This window comes from Hermetia illucens, chromosome 2 (genome assembly GCF_905115235.1).
Source record: "Hermetia illucens chromosome 2, iHerIll2.2.curated.20191125, whole genome shotgun sequence".
NCBI lineage: Eukaryota > Metazoa > Arthropoda > Insecta > Diptera > Stratiomyidae > Hermetia > Hermetia illucens.
Genome location: NC_051850.1, coordinates 17,082,478 through 17,105,220, shown reverse-complemented (window position 1 = coordinate 17,105,220; position 22,743 = coordinate 17,082,478). Strand labels below are relative to the sequence as shown.

At 43.8% G+C, this 22,743-nt stretch overlaps 1 protein-coding gene across 1 annotated transcript; it reads right to left on the bottom strand.

Moving 5' to 3' along the window:
- Nucleotides 1–5,461: 5,461 nt before the first annotated feature.
- LOC119648794 lies at nucleotides 5,462–22,717 on the bottom strand. Its single transcript, XM_038050639.1, has 3 exons — nucleotides 22,505–22,717; nucleotides 13,441–14,711; nucleotides 5,462–5,528 (listed from the first exon to the last, which is right to left on the bottom strand). Exons 2-3 carry the CDS (start codon nucleotides 14,680–14,682, stop codon nucleotides 5,463–5,465), a joined length of 1,308 nt encoding a protein of 435 aa, XP_037906567.1. The 5' UTR covers nucleotides 14,683–14,711; nucleotides 22,505–22,717; the 3' UTR covers nucleotide 5,462.
- Between the last annotated feature and the right edge of the window lie 26 nt (nucleotides 22,718–22,743).

Sequence of the window (22,743 nt, the reverse complement as noted above, 5' to 3'; positions counted from 1 at the left end):
TCTATTTGCCTGTTTTCTAGCATTTTGCCCATCCACAATGCCAGGGTGTTTCCCTCCCTCTTGTATCTCTGTGTGTGATGTGTTGTCGAATATTCCTTCAATATCCAAAAACGGGCACAGTGCTATTTCTTTTGTTTCTTCGGGTGATTACAGTGGTTTAAAAGTTTTGTTAGTTTCCAGTTCTCCTTTCTTCCACAAAATTCCCTGAATCTGTCCCATGTTACTTCAATGATGGTGTTACTATACGCAGTCAGTGCATTTTTTACCTCTGCCAGTCCCCGGTTTGTTTTGCCCGGTTGAAGAGTTTTCGTGCCTTTGTTCTCATTCTGGCCAGGTTCCTATTCCACTATGTTACATACTTTAATGACTTAACTATCTTAGCCGGACAGCTGGCCTCATAAGCGTCAATGATGACTGTGTTGAGGTTTTCCACCACTGTTTCGAGTTCCAGTTCGCTCCTGATGTCACCGCCCCCTTGAAGGTGTTGCATGTTGTCGCTCAAGTGCGTTGCCTAGGATTCCCAATCCGTTTTCTTGGGATTCCTTATTATTCTTTTTATTTCGGAGTTACCCTCAATGTCGAATCTGGTTCTGCCATCAGACATAGAGGGCTCATCCGACACCCTCCAATTACTGACCATCCCGTTCATTATAGCATTTCCTAGAGTTATGTCTAGTACCTCCTGTCTAGTGCTAGTCACAAATGCTGGAGTGTTTACTAAGTTATATATTTCTAACCTATTGCTAAGAATAAATTCAATAAGGTACTCACCTGTTCGGTTGGTGTAGCTGCTTCCCCAGACTTCGTGATGGGCGTTAGCATCGCAGCCGAGGAGAAGTAGTGACGCCCTCTTCTCACAGTGCTTCACCAGTTTTAGCGACTTGTTTCGGTGGAACCCGGATTTCGTCCCATGGGAAGTATCCCGATGCAACGACTGCCTCTCGAGTGCTCCTCCCGTCTTCTAATGAGACTTGGATAGCCGCAAGGTCTCCGATCAGGAACTCTGAAAGACATATATATTTTAAATTAAGTTTAAGAATTACACAAGCTGTTGGTTTTTCACAAGAGGAGCCCCAAATTACCCGCATGATTCATTCTTGCAGACCGCGAACCCCGGTATACCCAGGGCTCCTGAGCCAGCACTATTCCAATGTTCTCCTCGGAACTTGCATGGGGGAGGTTTATCTGGGTTATCTTAGTGCTGACCGTTGGCTCCGTTATTGTTTGTAGCTCTTCTCCACTGTCGGAGTATAGTTCTCCTCCTCCGGCATGGCGCTTTCCTGAGCGTCGCTGTCCACCCTGATTCCAGCTTCTGCTCTTCACTGGGGAGCAGGTCTACTTCCCTGGTTGATCCAGTCCTTTCCGCCTCTATGGCTGTCGAGATTTCTTCGGGTACGTCGGTATGCTTTTTCCCGTCTCCTCGCAGGTGATTGAACATGAACATGAACACGTATGTTGCCAAATCGATAGTTGATACGGCAACTACGACGTTTGGCTGCCTCCAGGAATCGGTCATCCACCCTGATCGTGAGGAGTGTACTCTTTCCCTCCACCTTGCTTCAGAAGACTCTCCATAATCGCGTATGGAGATCCTCATTCTGAGCGATTAGGAGGCCCATGAGATCTTCCGTCTCTATTGTCGCGGCTTTTGGGAGAAAAGCTGTCACCATGTGTGCTCCTGGTATATCATCCCCAGCACATGTTGACAGTTCTGCCCCTTCCCAGCTTGGCAATTCAGGAACTATAGTCCTAATTCATTGTGCAGTGTCTTCCGTCGCACAGTCCACCAGTATAAGACCTAGTCGAAATCGTATCCCAGTGAACAAAAGTTTCGAAGTTCATCCCTTGCACATCTGCTTGACTACAAGGTCTTCAATGGTTCCCTGCTGCTCACGAGTGAGTATTTGCTCGGGAAATATTGGGAGTATTAACAGTAGTAGTATTATGTAAGGTTCCAATAAATAGTAAGATATCAGATACCATTTGTAAAGTTAAGGATCAAAAAGCGGAGATCGCTGAAGGAATCCCAATAGAGTTACTCGAAGTGGGTACCAATATGACAGGTAGAATCCTTCAATCAACCCTTGGACCAATTGAATAGAATAGAACAGTCTGTGAAATTGAACTTTTCTCTGTGCACTACATTTGTGGAATTCGAGTAAGCTTTCGCAACGTTTTAATCTCGATATACCAAGCTTTGGTAGTGAAAGTTGAGACCGAGGAAAGAGTTAAGTCTTATTGTACAATGGCAAGTGGGTCGTTACTACTGAACACAGGAGTCAAATGAGGATGTTCTCTAGCTCTTTTCAATACTGTTTAATACACTGCAAGGTTAGGTACTGGCCAAAACCACGAGGTAACAGAAAGAAAACAAATTCGGACGCGGAATCAAGACCTCAAGATTTTCTTTTGGTCCTAAGCTAGGTTTGAGTGAGGTCGCCGTTTGAATTGACTTTCCGTTTCACATCCACTTTGATGTACTGGCCAATCTTAGCTAGCTCGTTGTTCTCAATGCGAACTTCATGACTATATTTTGATGATGTCTTTCTTGCAACTTCTCTAGATGAGTGCCAAGCATATCTGTTATGAATGTCTTCACTTAAGATATGTTCACAGTGTGGCCACACTGGCTAAATAGACTTCTGCTGCTGGCGGCTTCTCGAAGGCTACAGCCTGCGTCTTGCTGGTTATGCTGTAGAGCGGAGCTTACAGATAATACTTGGCGGTTGCTCATTCCAGAAAACGCAGACTCACTACTTATACCAAATCGAGGAATATTTAGTCCTTTCGACAAAGCCCGCACACAGGAGCTACACTCGTGCGAATCCATGGACGATTACTATGTTCAATATCGGGCACTGGCTAATAGAAGGCCATGTTGGCTGACCTAACATACCTCATAATACGCTCTGATGAAGATGTGGATAGGAAAGTAAGAACCACAAGTACTTTCTCTGGGAGCGTCCATGTCTACTTAGAGCTAGACAACGGACGCAAGGTATACTGTTCTTTGGCGAGCGTATGGAAACCTTTAACTCTAAGGCGGATTGGGTGGTAACTTTTCTGAATTCTGGGGGTTGGATTTAAGATTCAAAATCCATTGGAGGGCAATGATATCGAAGGTTGAATCACCAAAACATCAAAACACTCCGTTAGTTGTGGTTTTTCACATAAGGGCCACTTTCTTCTAGCTAACTATATCAGACCTGCATCTAAGAATATCATTAATAAAAATATTGAGTAAAGCGTCCTGCGAAGGGGAGAAAGAGACGCCGGCAGAAAAACTAGGAAGATCGCCCGAGGTTAAGGCGGCCAGGACAACTTTTCATAGCAGGAAGTCGTTATCAGTTTTTAGTAGATACGGGAGCAGATGTGTCGCTAATTCCGCGCTTCTTTGCGAGGACACCACCATCGCTATCGGATCATCACTTATCGGTGCAGACTCTTAGTTCTTGACTTCGTTCTAAAGTAACTCTTTCATTGGAGATTCATCATATAGATATAGAACAACTTATTCCAGGAGCAGATTTTTTTAAAAAATCACGGTTTGTTGGACGATCTGGGTAGGCGTCAACTAGTCGATGAGAAAACAACAATAACTAGAAGTACGAGGTATCACGACGCTGGATTTAGTCCCAGCTTATTATAAGATCCCAGTGACACTCCGGTGATCACTCTGTTCGGTCGATGTGAGTTAAAGATGAATTAAAATTGACGCGTAGGGGTAGCGGCGGTACAGAATTTTAGCATAGCAACCTCAATTGACCAACTAAGAAGGTTCTTGGGCTTTATAAATTTCTACAGGTGTTGCCTGTCAAATGCTGCCTGCGCGAAAGGGTTGTTTTACCACCTTTTGGTAGGACTCAAATGCAGCGGGCGTGAAAGCACTGTTATATAACCTTTTGTTAGGAACCAGCAGGAACGACACGACTTCATTCAAATCGACGCAAGAGTTAGAGTAGGGGTTTGAAGCGGGCGAGCGCCAGTTGAAGGACTTAAAGGCGCTAAACCACCCGTGGTTGAGTCCGATGATAGTGATTGTGCTTGAGGACAATTAAATGGAGAACAATAGGAGTCGCTGGCTCACTTTTTGAGGGAATTCGGAAAAATCCAAACGCGGTACAGTCCAATGGGAGAACCTGGAGCTTCCGGGGATCATGGATGCCAAGTAGTTTCAGTTACACAAAATTCAGCTGACAGATAGGGTTTTTGTTTAGTGTGACACCTAGGCGGACAAGGTACGTCCTTACGTTCCCGCTAGTCTGAGGAAATAAGTGCTCGACACGACTCAGCCCAGCAAAGCCAAATTCAAGGTAAATATGTCTGGCCAGCCATGTTAAAAGACATTAACAGGTGGGTGCGGTGTTGCTTGTCAAGTCAATTGACAAAACTGGCGGGTACCAAAGTATCGCTATTCAAGGCGTGTTTACGAGGCTGGTTGCATGTGAGGAGGCTCGAAAAATAGCGTACCACCCATCTTCCAATGGGTACAGGTCGCAGCAGCGATAATGTGTTACGGTAGAAGTCATGACAGGTCCAACAATCTCTTGACGATACTTCTGGGACTCAAAAATGCCGTCCGGGGAGATTAAGGGTATTGTCACCAAAATTTGCTTACGGAAGTTCGCACTGTCACCCCTTCAGCTGCCCCTGGGAAAATTCAGAATGCAAATACGTAAGACTGTCTGATGCCTATAATGTTCACGATTAGCTGAGGACCTGTTCGCACGTATCCCTTAGAGCCATTCGAGTGGTGTGAAGTTATCGAAACGAGTTTTCATTATAGATTTGCGTGGAAAAGACATCAAGGTTAACGTCGAACGATTGAATTCCTCATAATTGGAAGTACTGGTCCACTTCGAGGTTGATCAGCCGGCTTGGGTTCGAGCGGGCCCCTAAAGAAGACGTACCTAGGTAGGTTAAAAAAGTAACCTTCCCAGCAGCATCAATATTCAAAGCATCGACGAGAGCACCCTCGCATCTCTAAACTCAGTCGGAGGGGAGTAACGTGGAGACAAAGCAATATGAGTTTGGCGAATTGACAGCGAGGCGACAGTATAATCAGCGAGTACTGTACGCTAGCTACTATTTCGTTCGCCGTTCTTCGGCCCCGGACGTATCTGTTTTACTAGAAAATTTATAGCTTGAAAGTTTTATATTTATTTGAAGTTATTTTATCGCTTACTAACTAGGGGTTGAAAACAAGTTGTGCAGCTGGAAAGGGAGGGATTTAAAATCAAAGGAATCCCTAGGCTGAAGGAGAAAGTAATAATCTTATTTTGTGAATTTGGGAAAAACATTTTTATTCTCTTTAAAAGTAATTCCATAAATATTTCTAATCATTATATGCGACGTGACGTAGATATTTAATTAAAATGGAAAAATAAATATAAAATGACAATACAAGTTGAGGAAGCTCCCTTCAAATATCATCGTACATCGTTTCTCAGTTCGTTTTTTTTTCAAAATAGATGCCCTGCTCCAAATGATAACTTCAACATATGTTGACCTTCTTGGTATTCCGGACTCTGAAATCACAAAAATAAAATATTCAACATGAAAATATGAGTAAAATTCCTGGTGCTTATAAATAAATCAATATTAAAAAGTTTTGTTAATAATTCAGTCATTTTTTATATCTTTTCAATTCGAAAAGGGGAATATCGTCTCAAGAGTATGTATCATCATCATCATTGTCAACAGCGCAACAACCGGTATCCGGTCTAGGCCTGCCTTAGTAAGGAACTCCAGACACCCCGGTTTTATGCCGAAGTCTATCAATTCGATGTCCCTAAAATCTGCCGGACGTCTTGACCTATGCCATCGCTTCATTTCATCAGGGTCTGCCTCGCCTTCTACTTCTACCGTAAATACTGCCTTTATAAACTTTCCGGACTGGAGCATCCTCATCCATACAGATTATGTCACCCGCCCACCGCAACCTGTTGAGCCGGATTTTATCCACAACCAGATGGTCGTGGTATCACTCATAGATTTCGTCGTTATGTAGGCTACGGAATCGTCCTCCTCATGTAGGAGATCAAAGATTCTTCGGATTCTTCTCTCGAACGTGGCCAAGAGTTCACAATCTTTCGTGCTAAGAACCCAGGTCTCCAAGGAATACATAAGGCCTGGCAGGATCGTAGTCTTGTACAGTAAGAGTTTTGACCATATAGTCAGACGTTTCGGAACAGTTTTTGTAAGTTGAAATAGGCTCTGTTGGCTGCCAACAACCGTGCTCGGATTTCATAGTCATAGCTCGTTATTTTCGACCCTAGATGGGAGAAGTTATCAACGATCTCAAAGTTGTAGCCTTTTATCTTTAAATTTACCTTAAGAGTATGTATACTTGTATTTGAAGAAATAAATATCGTGATGGAAGGTGGTCCTCCATATTCGTTATTTTGACTCTATTTGGTTAAAGTTTGAGTCGCAACAAAACTATAGAAAAGAATTCAGATTATTCAACTATCTACAATAGACCCTTTCGAGCGGTAGCTAAACAGGCTAAAGTGAAAAAATCAGTGGCTAGGAGAAGACCTAGAGGAGTTACCGACGCCAGTCTTAATTGCAAGACCCAAATATATTTGATACACTCTGTGAAGGCCAGTAACCAAAATAACAAAGTAGGTACCAAACTGACAATCAGACGGTAAAAAGAAATGTCAGTAAGCCGTATCCCATTTAAAAAGTCAGGGTTGATAATGGAGTATGAAAATTGGATAAATATCCTCGCGATAGAATAGGGCAAACCCGAAAGGAGAAGCTTGATGTTGGCTCCATATTCCAATTAGGTCCCGAGGAAGGAGGTAGACGTAATAGAATTTGTTGCCTCGAAGATACACAGAGCATAATGAATTTTACGAAAGAGATAAAAGATGGGAAGGAAGTGGTAGTTTTTGAAATGTCAAATCGAAAAAGTTTCTCAGATATCACCAAATAAAACTTTTCATTTAATTTTTATCCAGAGTTTCGAAAAATTTATAAAATATACCATGTCTAGGTGATGAAAAACTTCAAGCTTTGCAGTTTAACTGTCTCCAGCAAAGTGACACTTTGGTCCTAGCCATGGGAGGCCGAAACTTCCATTCAGTATATCCTTAGAAGGACCGAATAAGTGTCGTGTGAAAAACTTTCAATCAACAACAGAATTGGGGTTTATTCCATGACTGTCAAAGTATTTAAAGATTCTGAAAATTAAATCGAAACCAAAGTCACTATCCGACAACAATTTCGACCAGTTTTACTTAACCACAACCCATTCTACATTTTTGTGATATCCTTGCCGTATCTCTCCCAACTTCCATTCAAGAAAATAAGGAAAAAGCAAGTTCAGACCGAAAAATTAAAAAGGATTAAAACAACTTGCGCTAGAAGTGGCAGTAAGCTAATTGGGGTCCTTCTGATCCTTTGCCCATGAAATCTACCTACTTCTCAAGTTAAATAATCCTAGATATGATTACTAAGGTTTTCTCAGTTTTAGAAGGGGTGTCATTCTTGACGGTCATGTATTCCCTTCAATATATGTTCCTTTATCGTTTACTAAGACTGTTAGTATGTGACCCAGAAGTATATCTCCAAAACACTGATAACCAACTGATAATACTCAATAAGGAAGGAACCATGCTGCAAAGCCCAACTCAATATTGGCTTGCAGCGAAGACTATAACCAGAAAAGATCTCTGACTAGAATTCATGGATCAACAGAAGTATGTCAATGGCGCAGGAGCCAAGCCGAAAAAGTCTTCTTGAGGTCCAAAATAAACCCAGGTGTTCAATAGCAGAGCCGAAGGGACCCAACCTCGAATCCGAGAGCGAGGAAACCTTGAGTAGGTTATCGTTAGGGGGTAGTCATGCTACCGTAGTCAAAGACATTAGATTGGTAATTTTATCCGCATTATTTTCGGAGCAAACATTCATTCGTGAGGGGTAAAAAATAATGGGAACCCTTATCTTTGGGCAACTGGGTTTCCGGCGGCATACGATATACTGGTAGACTACGCGACGGAGGACACGGTGGAATGGCTCAGAACGATAGTTCTTAAATTGCTAGACCAGAAGGGATCAGAGCTGTCAAAGTGTGGCGGAGGATGATAAAACTAGGTCACACGAAAGTCACAAATCCTGCGAATCATTTAATGTATTTCAACATCGATAGCTCTGCTATCGAATCCTGCTTCCACGTCCACTTGATGACCACTGCCATCAAAAAAACAAAGGAACGAGAATGGAGACAAGCTTTCCCCGCCTTAAACCGGGAAAAACCCAACCCAGACCGGCCCCCCTGGTAGAGCGTTGAGCGAAGCGCCTACAACGCTTTCTCGGAAAATATTACCATGTCCAGGAACCCAGGATACAGCCTCGAATTATACAGATAAAGCAGCAAAAACTACGGCAACGTAAAAGTGACAACTCTTTTGGGTCTTGGAATTTGCGATCCCTTTTCCGAACGGGTGCAATGCGAGAGCTTCTCCAGGAAATACCTCGTAACATTAGCATCCTCGCGCTCTAAGAAACGAAATGGCTCGGGACCGATTGCGGACTTAAGACAATCTTTGCAGGTGGCAAAGAGCAAGGAAACAGAGCCTCACATTTAGCCAGCTGGTAACTGGTTTCAAACGGATTAATGAGCGAATCTGCTTAATCCGCTTCAAGATGAAGTTTTTCAATATGTGGTATACCAACTGTCATGCACCAACTGAGGACAAAGATGAAGACATTAAAGACGAATTCTACACCCATCTGGAGAGAATTTTTAAAGGGTTTTCCTCCAGTGACATCAAAGTATTATTGCTGCTTCCCCCATAAGAACATATATAAAATGACGTTGGCATCACCAGACGGGCAGACATTCAATCAAATCGGTTACGTCCTTGTCGCTCCAAACATATTGGACGTGAGGACGCTATGAGGTGCTAACTGTGACTCAGACCGTTTACTGGTTAGAGGGCCACAACCACAGGAGCTGAGTTCCTAAAATCACAGTGGAAAAGCTGAAAGACGATAAGGTCATGGTTCATGTGCACAATCAAAGCACATTTCGAAGCACTACCTCATGCTGGTCCTAAGGAAAGTAGTGACGAAATAAGGCCAAACATTTTGGATGGTAGAACGGAGGAACTGCAACTACACTCGTTGAGGCCTGCCTAGAAGCGATTCACGAGAAAAACGAAGCTCACGGACTATTAACCGAAAGACGAACTCGAGCCAGAAAAGATATATATCACGAGATAAGCCGATACACTGAAAAGATCTGCAGACGAGAACAACGAAAGTTCAATAACAAAAGAATTTTAACATTTGACAATAAGGAGGATAAGTTTTAAACCGCGTACCGCATTGTGTAGAGATCAGGATGACAATATCATCAACGACGCGACACAAATAAATGCCAAATAGGGTCAGTATTTTCAAGACCCCCTGAACCCAATGACTACACATTCCTACGACTTTGTCATTCCCAGGACGACCACAAAAGAACAAATTCCCACACCCCCGAATTTATACGAAGTAGAGATAGCTCTATTTGAAGTTAACTCACCTGAAGCTCCTGGAATCATAAAGGAAGAGGAAGCAGAGCTCACCAGTTGAATCTACAAACTAATCAGCAGAATCTGGACAGCCGTACAAATACCTCGCGATTGGATGAAAGGGTAATTTGTGCAGTGTACAGACAGGGATCAAAAGGGTCGTCTCCGTTGCAAAAACTACAAGGCAATCTCATGGTTCCCCAGCAGAAGACCAAACTACTGGTGGAATGGTGAACCGGCCTTCGAGCAGTCCGCCGCCGAGCCAGAAGAGCGGCTCAGTGGGCCGTTAGTAGTGTCAATCAGGGGCAAAAAGAGTGCGCCTATAAGATAGCCCGTAAAACTCTCAAGCTCGTCATCCAGCAAAGCAAGTGAAAATGCTTTGAGGAGCTCTGCTGAAAAGCGGACGTAAACCCTTGGGGCAGTGCTTATAGAATCGTGATGGGACGTTTCAGAATCCGTTCATCTCCGCAGATCACGTGTCCTACCCTCTTGCTGAAAATCATTCCACGGGTTAGCCCCCAGCAAAAGGAGGGCGCCGACACATTCCAACCACCTCTGAATGTGGCAGCAACTCTGCCATTCACCGGAGACGAGCTGTTGGACCTCTGTGATAGAATAGGAGAAAATAAAGCGCCAGGCCTGGAAGTAGTACCGAATAAGGTCCTTAAGCTTGCCGTGAAATCCAGAGAGAACATTTTTCCTGAGTTTATTTATTTACTTAATTTAATTTAACGGACAACAAGCAGAGTAAACTCAATCAATTATTGTCCTCAGGAGGAGGAAAAAGCAAAAATCTTGTCCTACTTACTACTTTAAAAGTACTTAAATTAGAGAGGATAAAAGGACCAAGTTGTTCCATGTTGTAATTTCCGCAAAGCCTAGGAATCGGGGAACGAAAGTAGACTTCGAGCTCTGTGAAGGGCATGTTGAAAATGTCTGCGCTACGTGTATTATAAGACGCGGGGCGGCAGGTGGTGTCGTCAGCGGCGGAGTAGTCCATCAGACCAGAGGAAAGTTTAAAAATTTGCATAGGGAAGGTTCAGAAAGCGGAGGCGGGAGGGGTACTCCACACGAGGGAAGCTTTTCTCAAAGAAGAGAGAACGGGTGAATTTACGTTGCACATTTTCAAGGGCAAGACAATCACAGTTACGGCAGGGTGACCATATCACGGAGCAGTTTTCGAAGGTATTCTTTACGAGGGAATTGAAGAGAGCTAAGGAGGGTTGGATGGAGTCAAAATCAGAGGAGGAGCGAAGTAGAAAGCCTGACAATTTTGCTGCCCGATTGATGACATCGAGGCAATGGGTGTCAAAGCGGAGCTTATTGTTAAAAGTTACTCCAAGGTCTTGAGTGGAACTTAAGCAGGATGAGGAATGCCCGTTAAGAGAGTAGGAGAAGGAAGTGGGTAAGGATTTTAGGGAGTAGCAAATAGAGTGATACTTTCTGACGTTTAGCGCTAAACCATTAGTCGAGCACCAACGAACCAGAGTGTCCAGGTTAGATTGAAGGGAAGCACAGTCCATAGGCGACGATATAGCGAAAAATGGCTTAAGGTCGTCTGCATAGAGCAAACAGGGACAAGCAAGGAGGGGTGGAAGATCGTTAATAAAAAACAAAAATAACAAAGGATCCAGAATAGATCCGTGTGGGACGCCAGAAGAGGGGGAGAAGGAGCGGGAAGCCATTAAAAGAGACGCGATAGGATCGGTTGGAAAGGAAAGAGGCAAGTCATAAAACAAGTGGTATGGGAACGTTTAAAGATGAAGGTTTGGATAGAGGTAGGTTGTGATTTACAGTGTCGAAGGCTTTAGCGAAGTCAGTGTAAATGGTATGCACTTCTTGCCGTGAATTTAGACATTTTAGAGTGGTTCGAAGCGTGCCTGTCGAAGGGAATATTTTCACCGGCATTGAAGCGGCAGAAGTTGGTACTTCTTCCCAAACCTGGTAAATGTCCAGGTGAACCATAATCGTACAGACTCATATGTATTTTGGAGACTGTGGGGAAAACATTAGAGCGGGTAACCTATAGACTACTCCCAGTTGTTTAGGGCCAAGGCAGCCCTTCAAATCGGCAGTATGGGTTCCGTAGAGCCAGATCATCAAATTGGTTACTTGCTTGGCTGAAGATGCAATTCACGGGAAGGGTAGGATCAGTAAATATTGCGTGTTAGTAACCCTGGACGTGAAAAATACATTCAATTCGGCCAATTGGAATCTGATACGCAAATCCTTAGCGCAGGTTTGTATTCCCGCCTATCTCGCTGCTGTCGTTGATAGTAATTTAGTTGAAAGGAGGCTCCGGTAAGAGACAGATGATGGACCTCAGGAGTACGTTCTTTCCACGGGTTTCCCGCAGGGCTTCGTATTGGGCCCACTACTGTGGAACATCATGCACAACGATGTACTTAATCTTCCCCTTCCGGGGGAAACCAGGGTGGTGGGTTATGCTGATGACATAGTGCTAGTTGTTGTCGCAAATATCTCGAAGATGCTGAGTTGTATTCAAGTGAGACAATCAGTGCCGTTAAAAGTTGGCCAGAGAGCTCTGGTCTGACACTTTCGAAAGAAAAAATGGAAGCGATCCTCAGCACTAAGCCCTGGATGAGAAACTACGCTTGTATTAGAATCGGAAATCATATCTTCACTTTCAAGCCGATCATCAAATACTTGGTGGTGGTGATAGGCAGGAAGCTCAGTTATAGGCAACACGTGCAGTATGTTTGTGACAAATCATCCACTGCAAGTGTGGGCCAGGCAAAAATGATGCCGAACGTAGCAGGGTCACGGTATACCTTTAGGTTGCTTATCGTCAGGGTGGTAACCTCAATCATTCTCTATGCGACCCCAGTTTGGAGGGAGGCGTTGTGCCAGATGAGATGGCGAACATATGCAATGCAAAGCCAATCTCTCCCATCGCAGATGAAGAGCGCTAAGAGCGAGAGATCCCTACATAGATGGCAAGAGCGGTGGGAACGCTCAGGAAAAGGTCGGTGGACTCCCAGGCTCAAGGAGTGGTTGGAGAGACGACACGGTGAGATTAATTATTATTTCATCCAGTTTATCACGGGGTACGGAGGATATCACCAATACCTGCACAGGTTTAAATTGGAGGCCTCACTCGGCTGTCCAAATTGCGATGGAGTCCCAGAGGACAGAGAGCAGGTATTCTTCCGCTGTACGAGATTTGTGGAAGAAAGGAGGAATCTAGAGAAGACTCTGGGAGAGGTGCTGATACCAGAAAATCTGGTGGTGAAAATGGAGAATTTGGATGCGGTCAACTCCACGATCGCATTTACCCAAAACAAACTGTGAAATGCAGAGGAGAGGAGAAAAGCGCGGTCTCGTACGCTGCGTATAGAAAAAAGGTGACTAAGCTAGAAGGGACTCCGCTCCGTGATGTGATACCTTGTGGTGGTTCCGCGGAACAGAGAGGGAGTCGGGGGTGGTTTTATTGGGTAAAAATCCGACACGCTGGTGTGTCCAGACTAGTATCTTTTGAAGATTTCCACCACCTAAAAAACAAAAACAAAGGCAGACAGACAGACATAAAACCTTCAAAAGAGACTTAACCGGATCCTTATAAACGACTGAAATGAATGAATAGACCAAAGCGTGTTGGCTTATGACATTAAGTTAAGGAAATAGTACAGTGAAAGCCCCGATCCATGGAGCGGTGACACGGTAATCAGTAGAGACTCCAGATATCTAAAATTCTCAATAACATGGTACCATGGCCGACTTGGTTTAGTGTCAAACTGTCCACCTCGTATTCCGGATTCGAATCCTAGTTGGGTCATGGATGTTGTTCTTTGACTTTGTGATTATGCTTCACTCAGGAACGAACAGGGAACACTTCCAATTTATATATTAATTTAATTTAATCTGTAAATCTGTGTATTGTATCACTTACCTGAAGAAACTTCCACGTAAAGCCGGTGAAGGATACATTCATTAGAATTGGTTTGGAGTTATTTTCCACCAAAGTATCCAAAATTGGTTTATAGTCTGAATTGCTGAATTCACGGGTTTGTGAGATGTTCAGTTTTACCAAATTTTTAGCAACCCTGATAATATCCAGCAAAGCACTTAGGTCTATAACAGACACACCCATGAGATTTAAACTAGTCAAATTGGGGAGACCCTCCGCAATCTCGGTGATCATTCGTGTAGGCACTCTCGTGAGGAAGCATAAAGACAGTTTATTTACACTTTTAAGTTGGATAATCTGATCGCGATTTTCGTCGGTGATATTAAATCCCAACATAGTAAAGGGATCTTCATAAATTTCTAGGAACTCTAGAGAATCGTTTTGTTGCTCTGCGAAGTCTGTCAGTAACTGCATTTCGTTGTCAAACTCAGGATCCTGGTGAATGCGAAGATGTTTTAAGGACGTTATTTGAGCGATAGTTTCCATATTGGAGGTTTCGTACATATGGCTTATGCTCAGAGATTCCAGTTCTGTTTGTGTATTGACCAAAGCTTCAAACGATGCCTCGTCGAGTTGGTCACATCCAAAAATATTCAATGCCTTCAGCTTTAAAGAGTTGCATATTTCAACGAAAGCCTTCGATGTTATACCTTTGCAGCTATTCAAGTTTAAATCAACCACATTTTTCAGAGCGTGCACATGGTTGCCAGTGACAGTTTTGCTGCATGAGAAATTGACAGCCTCCAAAGTTTGCCACTTTGATATGTCAGACAGGATATCGTCATCACATCGAGTGAATAGGTAGTCTAACCTTTTGAGATTTTGTACCGCCGCAGTAAAATTTTGAGTGATTATTCGGGGTTGGTCCATATCACAAAATCGTAGATACTCAAGACTGCTAAAATAATCGGCAACTTGTAGAAGTTCCTCATAAAACTCCATTCTAGTTCGTTGTATCACCAATTCCTTGATTCGTGGACCAAATTGCATTAAAATGTGCCTTACTTGGTCTTTCGGGCACGTTTCGTAGAGGAATTTGATATCTAGATATTGTCCTGAGGCTATGACCTTTTCTATTAGTGGATCCCAGACATCGCTGAACAGAGCGAATTTAAGAATCTCGGAGAGATGGAGGTAGGAAAATATCTTTATCATGCAATCATCTTTGAGATCAATAAATGATATGGTCCTTTTTGACGTTGTAGCTGGATATTCCACTTCCATTTGAATCCGTTGATATTTCCTGTATATTACTGAAATGAAGGAAGAAGTCATTGAAAATTGGACAACCTAGACCAGACAGATTGTAAACGGTTTTTGATAAGGTTTAGTTTTACACAAAACCTTAAATAGACAAATTAGATTCAATTCACCATTTTGCAATCAGTATCCTTTTGCAGCTTAAAGTTAGAAACACCAAATTTGGCGTTTTGGGCCTTCTGTGTTTCAGATTTGGAGGAGGTTCTCAAATGAAGCACAACTCTGCCAAAAACACCAATTGCAAAGGCAAAGAATGATGGGCTAAAAGGAGATAGTTGGCCAAAAAAGGCGATTTCGGCACACATCGGATTTGATCATGAGGTACTTCAACAGCAGCAAATAGATCCATTCAGGAGAAGCTCATCAGTTTTACGATCTCCTCCAATACCAAAGACGGAAAACAGAAAGCTTACAAAAAAGGTGAAGGAGTCTGTAAAAGGAGTAATCTGGCCAAGACTAACCGAACACAGAGCCCTGCCCTAGAAGAACTACCTTTTATGCAGCTTGGACCTAAAATAGTTGATCTCTCCGAATTCATCAGGGACAAGCACAACGTGAACCAAGCTATTAAGAGCGTGGTGAGAGCCATCAGGGTGCTTACAATAGGTCGCAGCAAGAATAATGGAAACCTAAGGAAAAGTCGAACATTCCAGCCCTAACAGTGTCACAAGCGACCTAAGTGACACCAAAGCACAAGGTCATCGATCAAGTAAGAGAGTACGAGGCAAACAGCGGGAAGCTTTAGGGAATCAACAGGTGCCAAAAAGAAAACAAGGCGTCTTGATCAGTCCAACAAACGAAACTAAAAGTTCAGAAGAAAGAAAACATGTGCCCAAAGTGGGAATGCAGGATAGCGAAGCGAAACCGAAAGAAAATGAAAGCGGTGGTTGGACTAAGGTCGTAAACAAAAAAAGGAACAAGAAACTAAAGGTATGAATTCGCCTGGGGGCTATTGTAAACTCCAGCAAAGAAAATCAATTGTATGCGGAGATACTGAAAAAGGTGAAACCTGACCCTGAGCTAAAAGGCTTAGACGGAAATATCAGCAAAATCCGGAGGACCCAGAAAGGGGATTGGGTTGAAAAAATCCACCATAGGAAAAATTGACGGCTTTGGTAATAAAGTTATACACTTACTTGGGGAGAATGTCGCAGTTCTTCCACAAAAACATGAGGTCTATATACAATGCAAGGATCTTGATGAGGTAACATCCAGAAAAGACATCTGCACTGCCTTGAAGCAACAATTCAAGATGGGGGAATTCAGGGAAAAATCTATCGTGAGCCTAAGAAAAGCTTATGGCGGTACTCAAACAACCATAATGCCACTGCCAGTGGAGACAGCGCAGAAGTTGTTGGCCGTAAGGAAGGTTTGGATTGGATGGGTTGTTTGTCGACTAAGGGAGCAGATCTTTTTAAAGAGGTGCTTCAAATGCCTAAGGTTTAGACACTTCGTGAAGGTATGCACCAGCGGCATCGATCGGTCTGATCTATGTCGAAGGTGTGGGGAGAAAGGACATATTTCCAAGGAGTGCAAAAGCGACCCCAAATGCATTTTCTGCGAAGGAGAGGAGGGACGGGATAATCGGCATATTGCCGGAAGTGGTAAATGCCTGGAATTAGGAAGGCGTTAACAGCAGTGAAAAAATGAGGTTAATACAAATAAACCTCGATCATTGCAGGGTCGCACAGGATTTGCTTGCGCAGACCATTTACGAATTCGCGTGGAGATAGCTATCATTAGTGAACCGTAGATAAACCTTGACGATGGTATATGAGTCACAGACTCGACTGGTGGATCTGTGATATGGGGGCAAAAATAAGCGGTATGTTCGTATACAGCCCCACCGTGCCTTATACTGTCTGAGTTTGAAGACCTGATAGACGATCTTAATACGTAAGCCATCGAGATGGGCAGCAATGAGACTAACACAAGGGAGCGGCGCTTATCAGATGCATTCGCCCAGTTGGATGTAGTTCTAGCCAACGAACGTGACGTAAACGCTTATCGGGAAGGGGGTCTGGTTCAATTGTACATCTGACTTTTTCAGCCCTGCGATGGTACGTGATATCCCCTGGCAAGTTAGCGAGGACTTCACGTACAACGATCACCAGACAATTTGTATCAAGGGCCGAGCCGCAGAGCAGGAGACCCACACTCCAGAAGCTTAAACCCAAAAGAACACCAGGATGGTCCGTAAAAGCGATGGATGAACAAACATTCATGGAGGTGTGGTTAGACCTGCCTAGCAAAGCAGGCACCTATGTGAATAGAGCTCTCCATGCCTCATAAAGCATGTGATGCGCCCATGCCTAGGAGATGCTCAGTCCCCACTAGAAGACCCAATCATTGGTACTTATCCTCTAGTGTTGGACAAAGCCTCGGTCGGAAACAATTTCAACAGGACAGATCTAAACCTTCAGCATCAAAGCAGAGGAAATCAGCTTGCAAGAGGGAGATGCCCTCAACCCGAGCTCTAGAAAAGAGAAAGGAGCAATACTAATGCGGTAAAGAGCATTCGACAGAATATACTGCCGAGAGTATTTCTTGAGCAAATACTCACTTGTGGGTGGGGGGAGGCAGGAAATAATTGAGGACCTAATCGTCATGGTGATGTGTCAGGGACGGAATAAGGAGCTTATCTTCCCCCGTCTGAAATTGCTGCTCCGAGTAGTACCTACAAACTAGGAGAAGCTGAACGACCTTGTCCTAAACCTTCTCAAGTCGGCGAGCGAAACTCAAGTGCCATATCGGAGTAAAAAAAGAACAATACTCCAGCATTGGATAAAGACGCGAAGCACCGATGGAGCCGATGGCTGGAACTGAAATAGGCCAGGTAAATCTCCACCATGCAAAAGTTGCATCTGCAGTAATTGCAAGGGCAAGTTCCAATTATAACATTGAAATAGTGCTGCCTCAAGAGTTGTGGATGCACCGGGAGCAGATTCGCGGTCTGCAATGAGGAAGCATGTAGATAATTGGCGATCCCTTTTGTGAAAAACCAATAGCTTGTATCATTCTTAAAAGAAACTTAAGATAAATATTTCCTTTAGAGATTCTAACTGGAGACCTTGTAATTGTCCAAATCTTATTAGGATTATTAGTTAGACTGGCGAAGTTCTGCAAGAGGAATACGCTACTACTTCTTCTCGGCTGCCCACCATGAGGTCTGGGGAAGTAGCCACATTGATGAAAGAGGTTAGAAATACTAAGTACAATATTGTTCTAATCTGTAGGGGCAAAAGTCAACGGTGTCCATATATACAGCTGTTATGCTCCTCCAAATGCAACATTAGCGCAATATGAGGAGATGCTAGACAGCTTGGTGTTAGATGCTAGGGACCACAGCCCCAAAATCATTGTCACACCTGCCAGCGATTTAAGCGCATGTACCTGAGACTGGGGAAGCCGAGTATCAAACAAGAGGGACCAAATCTTGCTTGAAACCTTCGCGGAGCAGGATATTGTACTAGCCAAAGTTCGATACGTGCCCACCTTCCGAGGCAGAGGGCTAGGCTCAATCGTCGATCTAACCTACCTCAGTACCTAGTCGGCGAGTGAACACTACACCCACAGCGACCACCAAGCCATGTTTCTCGATATCAGGAACGGAGGGGGCGACAGTCGAGCGAGCACCAGAAACAAAAAAACTAGGATAGCTGGGTGGTCTATTGGAGCTTTCGAGGAAGAGACATTCCTGGTGGATTTAGAAGGTGGTTACGACCCGAAAAGAACAGCGCTGGAAAAGGTGAGCCAGTTATGTCTACGGGTAATAGGGGCATGCGACTCTACAATGCCGCGACGGAAGTTCCATCACAGTAGGAAACCAAACTACTGGTAGAACCAGGACATTGCGCTATTGAGAGCATCGTGTCTGCAAGCGAGGAGGACCAGATGGAAGCCAGAACATCGGCAGTCGGAGAAGGAATACCGGCATCTCCGAAGAAGCCTTAAGAAGGCTATACCGGAAAGTAAGCGGAATTGCTGCAAGCAGTTGTGCCCTGATGCAAATACGAATACGTGGGGCGCTGCTTACAAGGTTGTAATGAACAAGACGCGGCCGCGACTCTTGTTTAAAGTAATCGCAATCCTTTTCCAACAACAGGAGGAAAATGGACGGTGCAACAGAACGTCTTCACAATCGTGTACGTGTACGAACATGGGAAAATATGGCTCCGGAATTGGATGGGATTCCGAACAAAGCCCTGAAGTTGGCAGTAACAATTAGGCAAGATGGTTCATAAGCACATTTAAATCGTGCGTGGTGGAAAGAGTGTTTCCTGCGAAGTTAGTTCTGCTACCGAAACCCCAAACACCACCTGGCGCACCCTATTCATATCGCCCTATCTATATTTTAGACACTATGAAGAAGATGTTGGAGAGGGTGATATACAGGGTGCGACAGCATAACTTCCTTTTTTAAAATGCGCGCCACTCAGTTAGTTGATGTCATAGCGGAGCGCTAGTGGTCTCGTTCAAGAGGGGATACTGTAAAGTTTTGTCCCGACACGGTTCAGTCGCTATCATGCGTTGGAATAGTGAGCAGCGTGCCTCTGTCGTTGAGGTTTACTTTTCAAGCGGATGTTCGGTTATTGCAACACAGCGTGCATTTCGGAATCGCTTTAATTTAGCCCCGTTGGCTTCCGTCCCAGACCGCAAATCAATTGCTACATGGGTCTCTACATTCAGACAAACTGCAAGTGCGACAGAAGGAAGAACTGGAGTCCCTCGGCCCGTTAGATCACTTGAGAACATTGAAGCAGTGAGAGCGTCAATGTTGCGATCGCCACGCGTTCTGCGCGCAAACACGCATCTGCCCTTGGACTATTCGATCGTTCTGTGAGAAGAATTCTTGGTGATGATCTTCATTTTCATCCCTATAAGATGGCGATAGTGCAGGAACTTTCAGAACGTGACTTAAATTCTCGGATAAACGCGTGTAAGCTTCTTGTTGAAGTTGTTCCCGAGAGTGCTATTGTTTTTTTAGCGATGAAGCCCATTTTCATTTGTGTGGGTCGGTTAACAAAGAAAACATGGGCTACTTGGCTGATACCAACCCTCGAGAATTGCATCAAAAGCGTTTGCATTTACTTAAAGTCACAGTGTGGTGTGCAATTTCCTCAGCTGGAATTATTGGTCCCTGGTTTTTTGAGGAAAATGAGGTTACAGTGACAGTGAATTCGGACCGGTATGTAAACATGCTACAGAATTTTTTTTTCCCACGGCTAGAAAATTTGGATTTGGGGGACACTTGGTTCCAACAAGACGGTGCAACAGCACACACTTCAAGAGCATCGATGGCTGTTTTGAGGGAACACTTTCCAGAGCGCCTTATCTCAATTAGAGGCTATTTGGAATGGCCGGCACGCTCTCCCGATCTGTCCCCTTGTGATTTTTTTCTATGGGGTTTTTGAAATCCCGTGTTTATGTGAACCGTCCAAGAACCCTACAAGATTTGAAGACCAACATCCAAGACGAAATTGCCAACATAGCACCTGCTATGCTAACAACAGCCATGACAAACGCCAGAAATCGGTTTACGCAATGTATGGAGAATGGGGGACGTCACCTAACAGATTTGATCGTCAAAACAATGTAAATAAAAACTTTAGACATGTACCTACATTATAAAAAATAAATAAATATTTTCTGATGCATACAATAGTTTTTATTGAATTTTGAAAGAAGGAAGTTATGCTGCCGCACTCTGTACAACAGGCTGTTTCCGTTCGGCGAACTAGCTGGTGGTCTATCGGAGCGGCAGTACGGGTTTTGCAGAGCGCGGTCCACAGTCGATGTCATTGCCACGGTCGTAGACCTGGCCCGGGAGGCATTAGCCGCTGGTAAGTGCTGCGCGGTGGTAACGCTGGATGGCAGGAATGCCTTTAACTCAGCCAACTGGGGTTGTATAAAGGTTGCCCTGGCTAAACTGGGTGTCCCCGGTTACTTAGTTCGGATAATCGAGAGTTACCTCTCGAAGAGACTTTTTTGGTACCAGCCGGACGACGGGTCGAAGGAGTATGTTGTAACAACAGGTGTTCCCCAAGATTCTGTGCTGGGACCCCTGCTGTGGATCATAATGTATGATGGAGTGCTCGACCTTCGCGTGCCAAAGGAAGCAACATTGATTGGTTTTGCAGATGACCTGGCAGTGGTAGTAGTTGCGAAACACCACCAGGACGTGGAACTGTATGAGAGCGAAATCATTCATACTATCAAAGCATGGCCCCAAATGGGCCTGGCGGAAGATAAGATGGAGGCGGTCCTTATTACTGTCAAAATCTGGGTTGGTAACCACGAAGTCGTTGCAAAATCAATCGTTAGATACCTGGGGGTAATGGTCGATGCCAAGTTGAGCTTCAAGGGGCTCCTGGACTATGCACGCGAAAAGGCAGCAAAGGCTAGCTCATCTCAAGCAAGGATGATGTCTAATATTGAAGGGCCAAAATCTCAAAATCAGAATATCGCAGGGGTGGTGAAATCGATCCACGGTGTATATAGGAAGTACTTGCATCGCTTCGGATTGGATGAGTCCTCAGACTAGGCGCTACACCCGAAGAACCGTAGCATGTTATATTCCATTGTCCGAGTTTCGCGAATGAAAGAGGGAAGTTAAACTACGCCCTCAACACAGTTATCGGACCCCATAATTTCGTGGAGGAGATGCTGAAGTTCGAAGCAAATTGAAGTGCAATAAACGCAACAGTAACTGTGATACTGGAAAAGTTGCAGGAACTGGAACGAGCCCGGAAAGCGCGATGGACCCGTGACTTAGTTTTGCTGGTGTAAACCACAGCCCTAATCGCGAAGTAATACTTCGTGGGTGGGGGTGGTTTTACTAGGTGAGAATCCCACGCACTGCTGCAACCTGGGGCAGTAGCGTCTTTTAAGATTTCCACCTCCACTCATAAAAAAACAGCACTTGGAATTAGGGAAAATAATAAAGTTCCTGTTGGTGATAGGTTTAAACGACATACTAAAGTTTGGGTATACTATAATCATTAAAGGGGAATAACATTTCTTTTTAGGACGTGATGCCACTTCCCTTGATAAGCTAGCTATTTTGCTGAGTTCTATGACTTAATAAAAGAGCGAGTAGATGCTAACAGTGCGATGTTTAAAGGATTGTTGTCGACTAGTCAAGTTCTCCACATCCTGCGGAAAAAGCCGCCTGAAGGATGTCCCAAAAAGGAATAGTATCAGGGAGAGAACTTGACTGGTGGACTTCACTTTGGGCTTTTGGCCTCGCGACTGAATTCAGATGAGGCCTTTGACAGAATAAAATGGCACAACAGATCAAGACGAGGCGACCCTGCTTCTGAACGGAACGAGGGCTAAAGAAGTAGAAAAATTCCATCCACATTGATAGATATCATATTCCTCTGAAGCACCTTGATTACCGGACGGATCAATCATATGGATTGAATACTGTGCCCAGACACAACCTCCTAATAATAACATAATAACAGAATATAAGAGAAGATTATGTCCCGCAATATAGTATTAATTGCTTTACTTTTCACTTCATTGGAGGCGGTATATCAGTTTAGTTTGAAGTTTTCCTTCCCAAATTTAAGGCTATTTATGCTGGAATTAATGGTCTTTTTTCCCGTTTACTTTTCAAAGACATGCTTTGCATTCATTAGTGAATAATTCTATAATTCTAAAGCAATGCAAGCAAATAAACTGTTACAAAATAATGTTATAAATAAAATTAAATTTAAATAACACTTTGAATCACATCTGAACTAAGAGAAAATTAATAAATTAGCAAAAATCCACTTACCTTCTTTTAGAATTAACACAGAATTTACCACTTAATAATATTCTGTTTAGAGCACAGTTAGTTGCACATATAAAACTCCACGTTACTAGTCAATGTAGGAGAACTTTCCAACCTAAATCTGATATAAACACGGTACGTCCACAATGTACAGCAATATAGAAACGTGCGTATATATATATATTGCCGTTTACATACCAATACCACTCTTACTAAATATTGTGAAATGCGCAATTAATAAA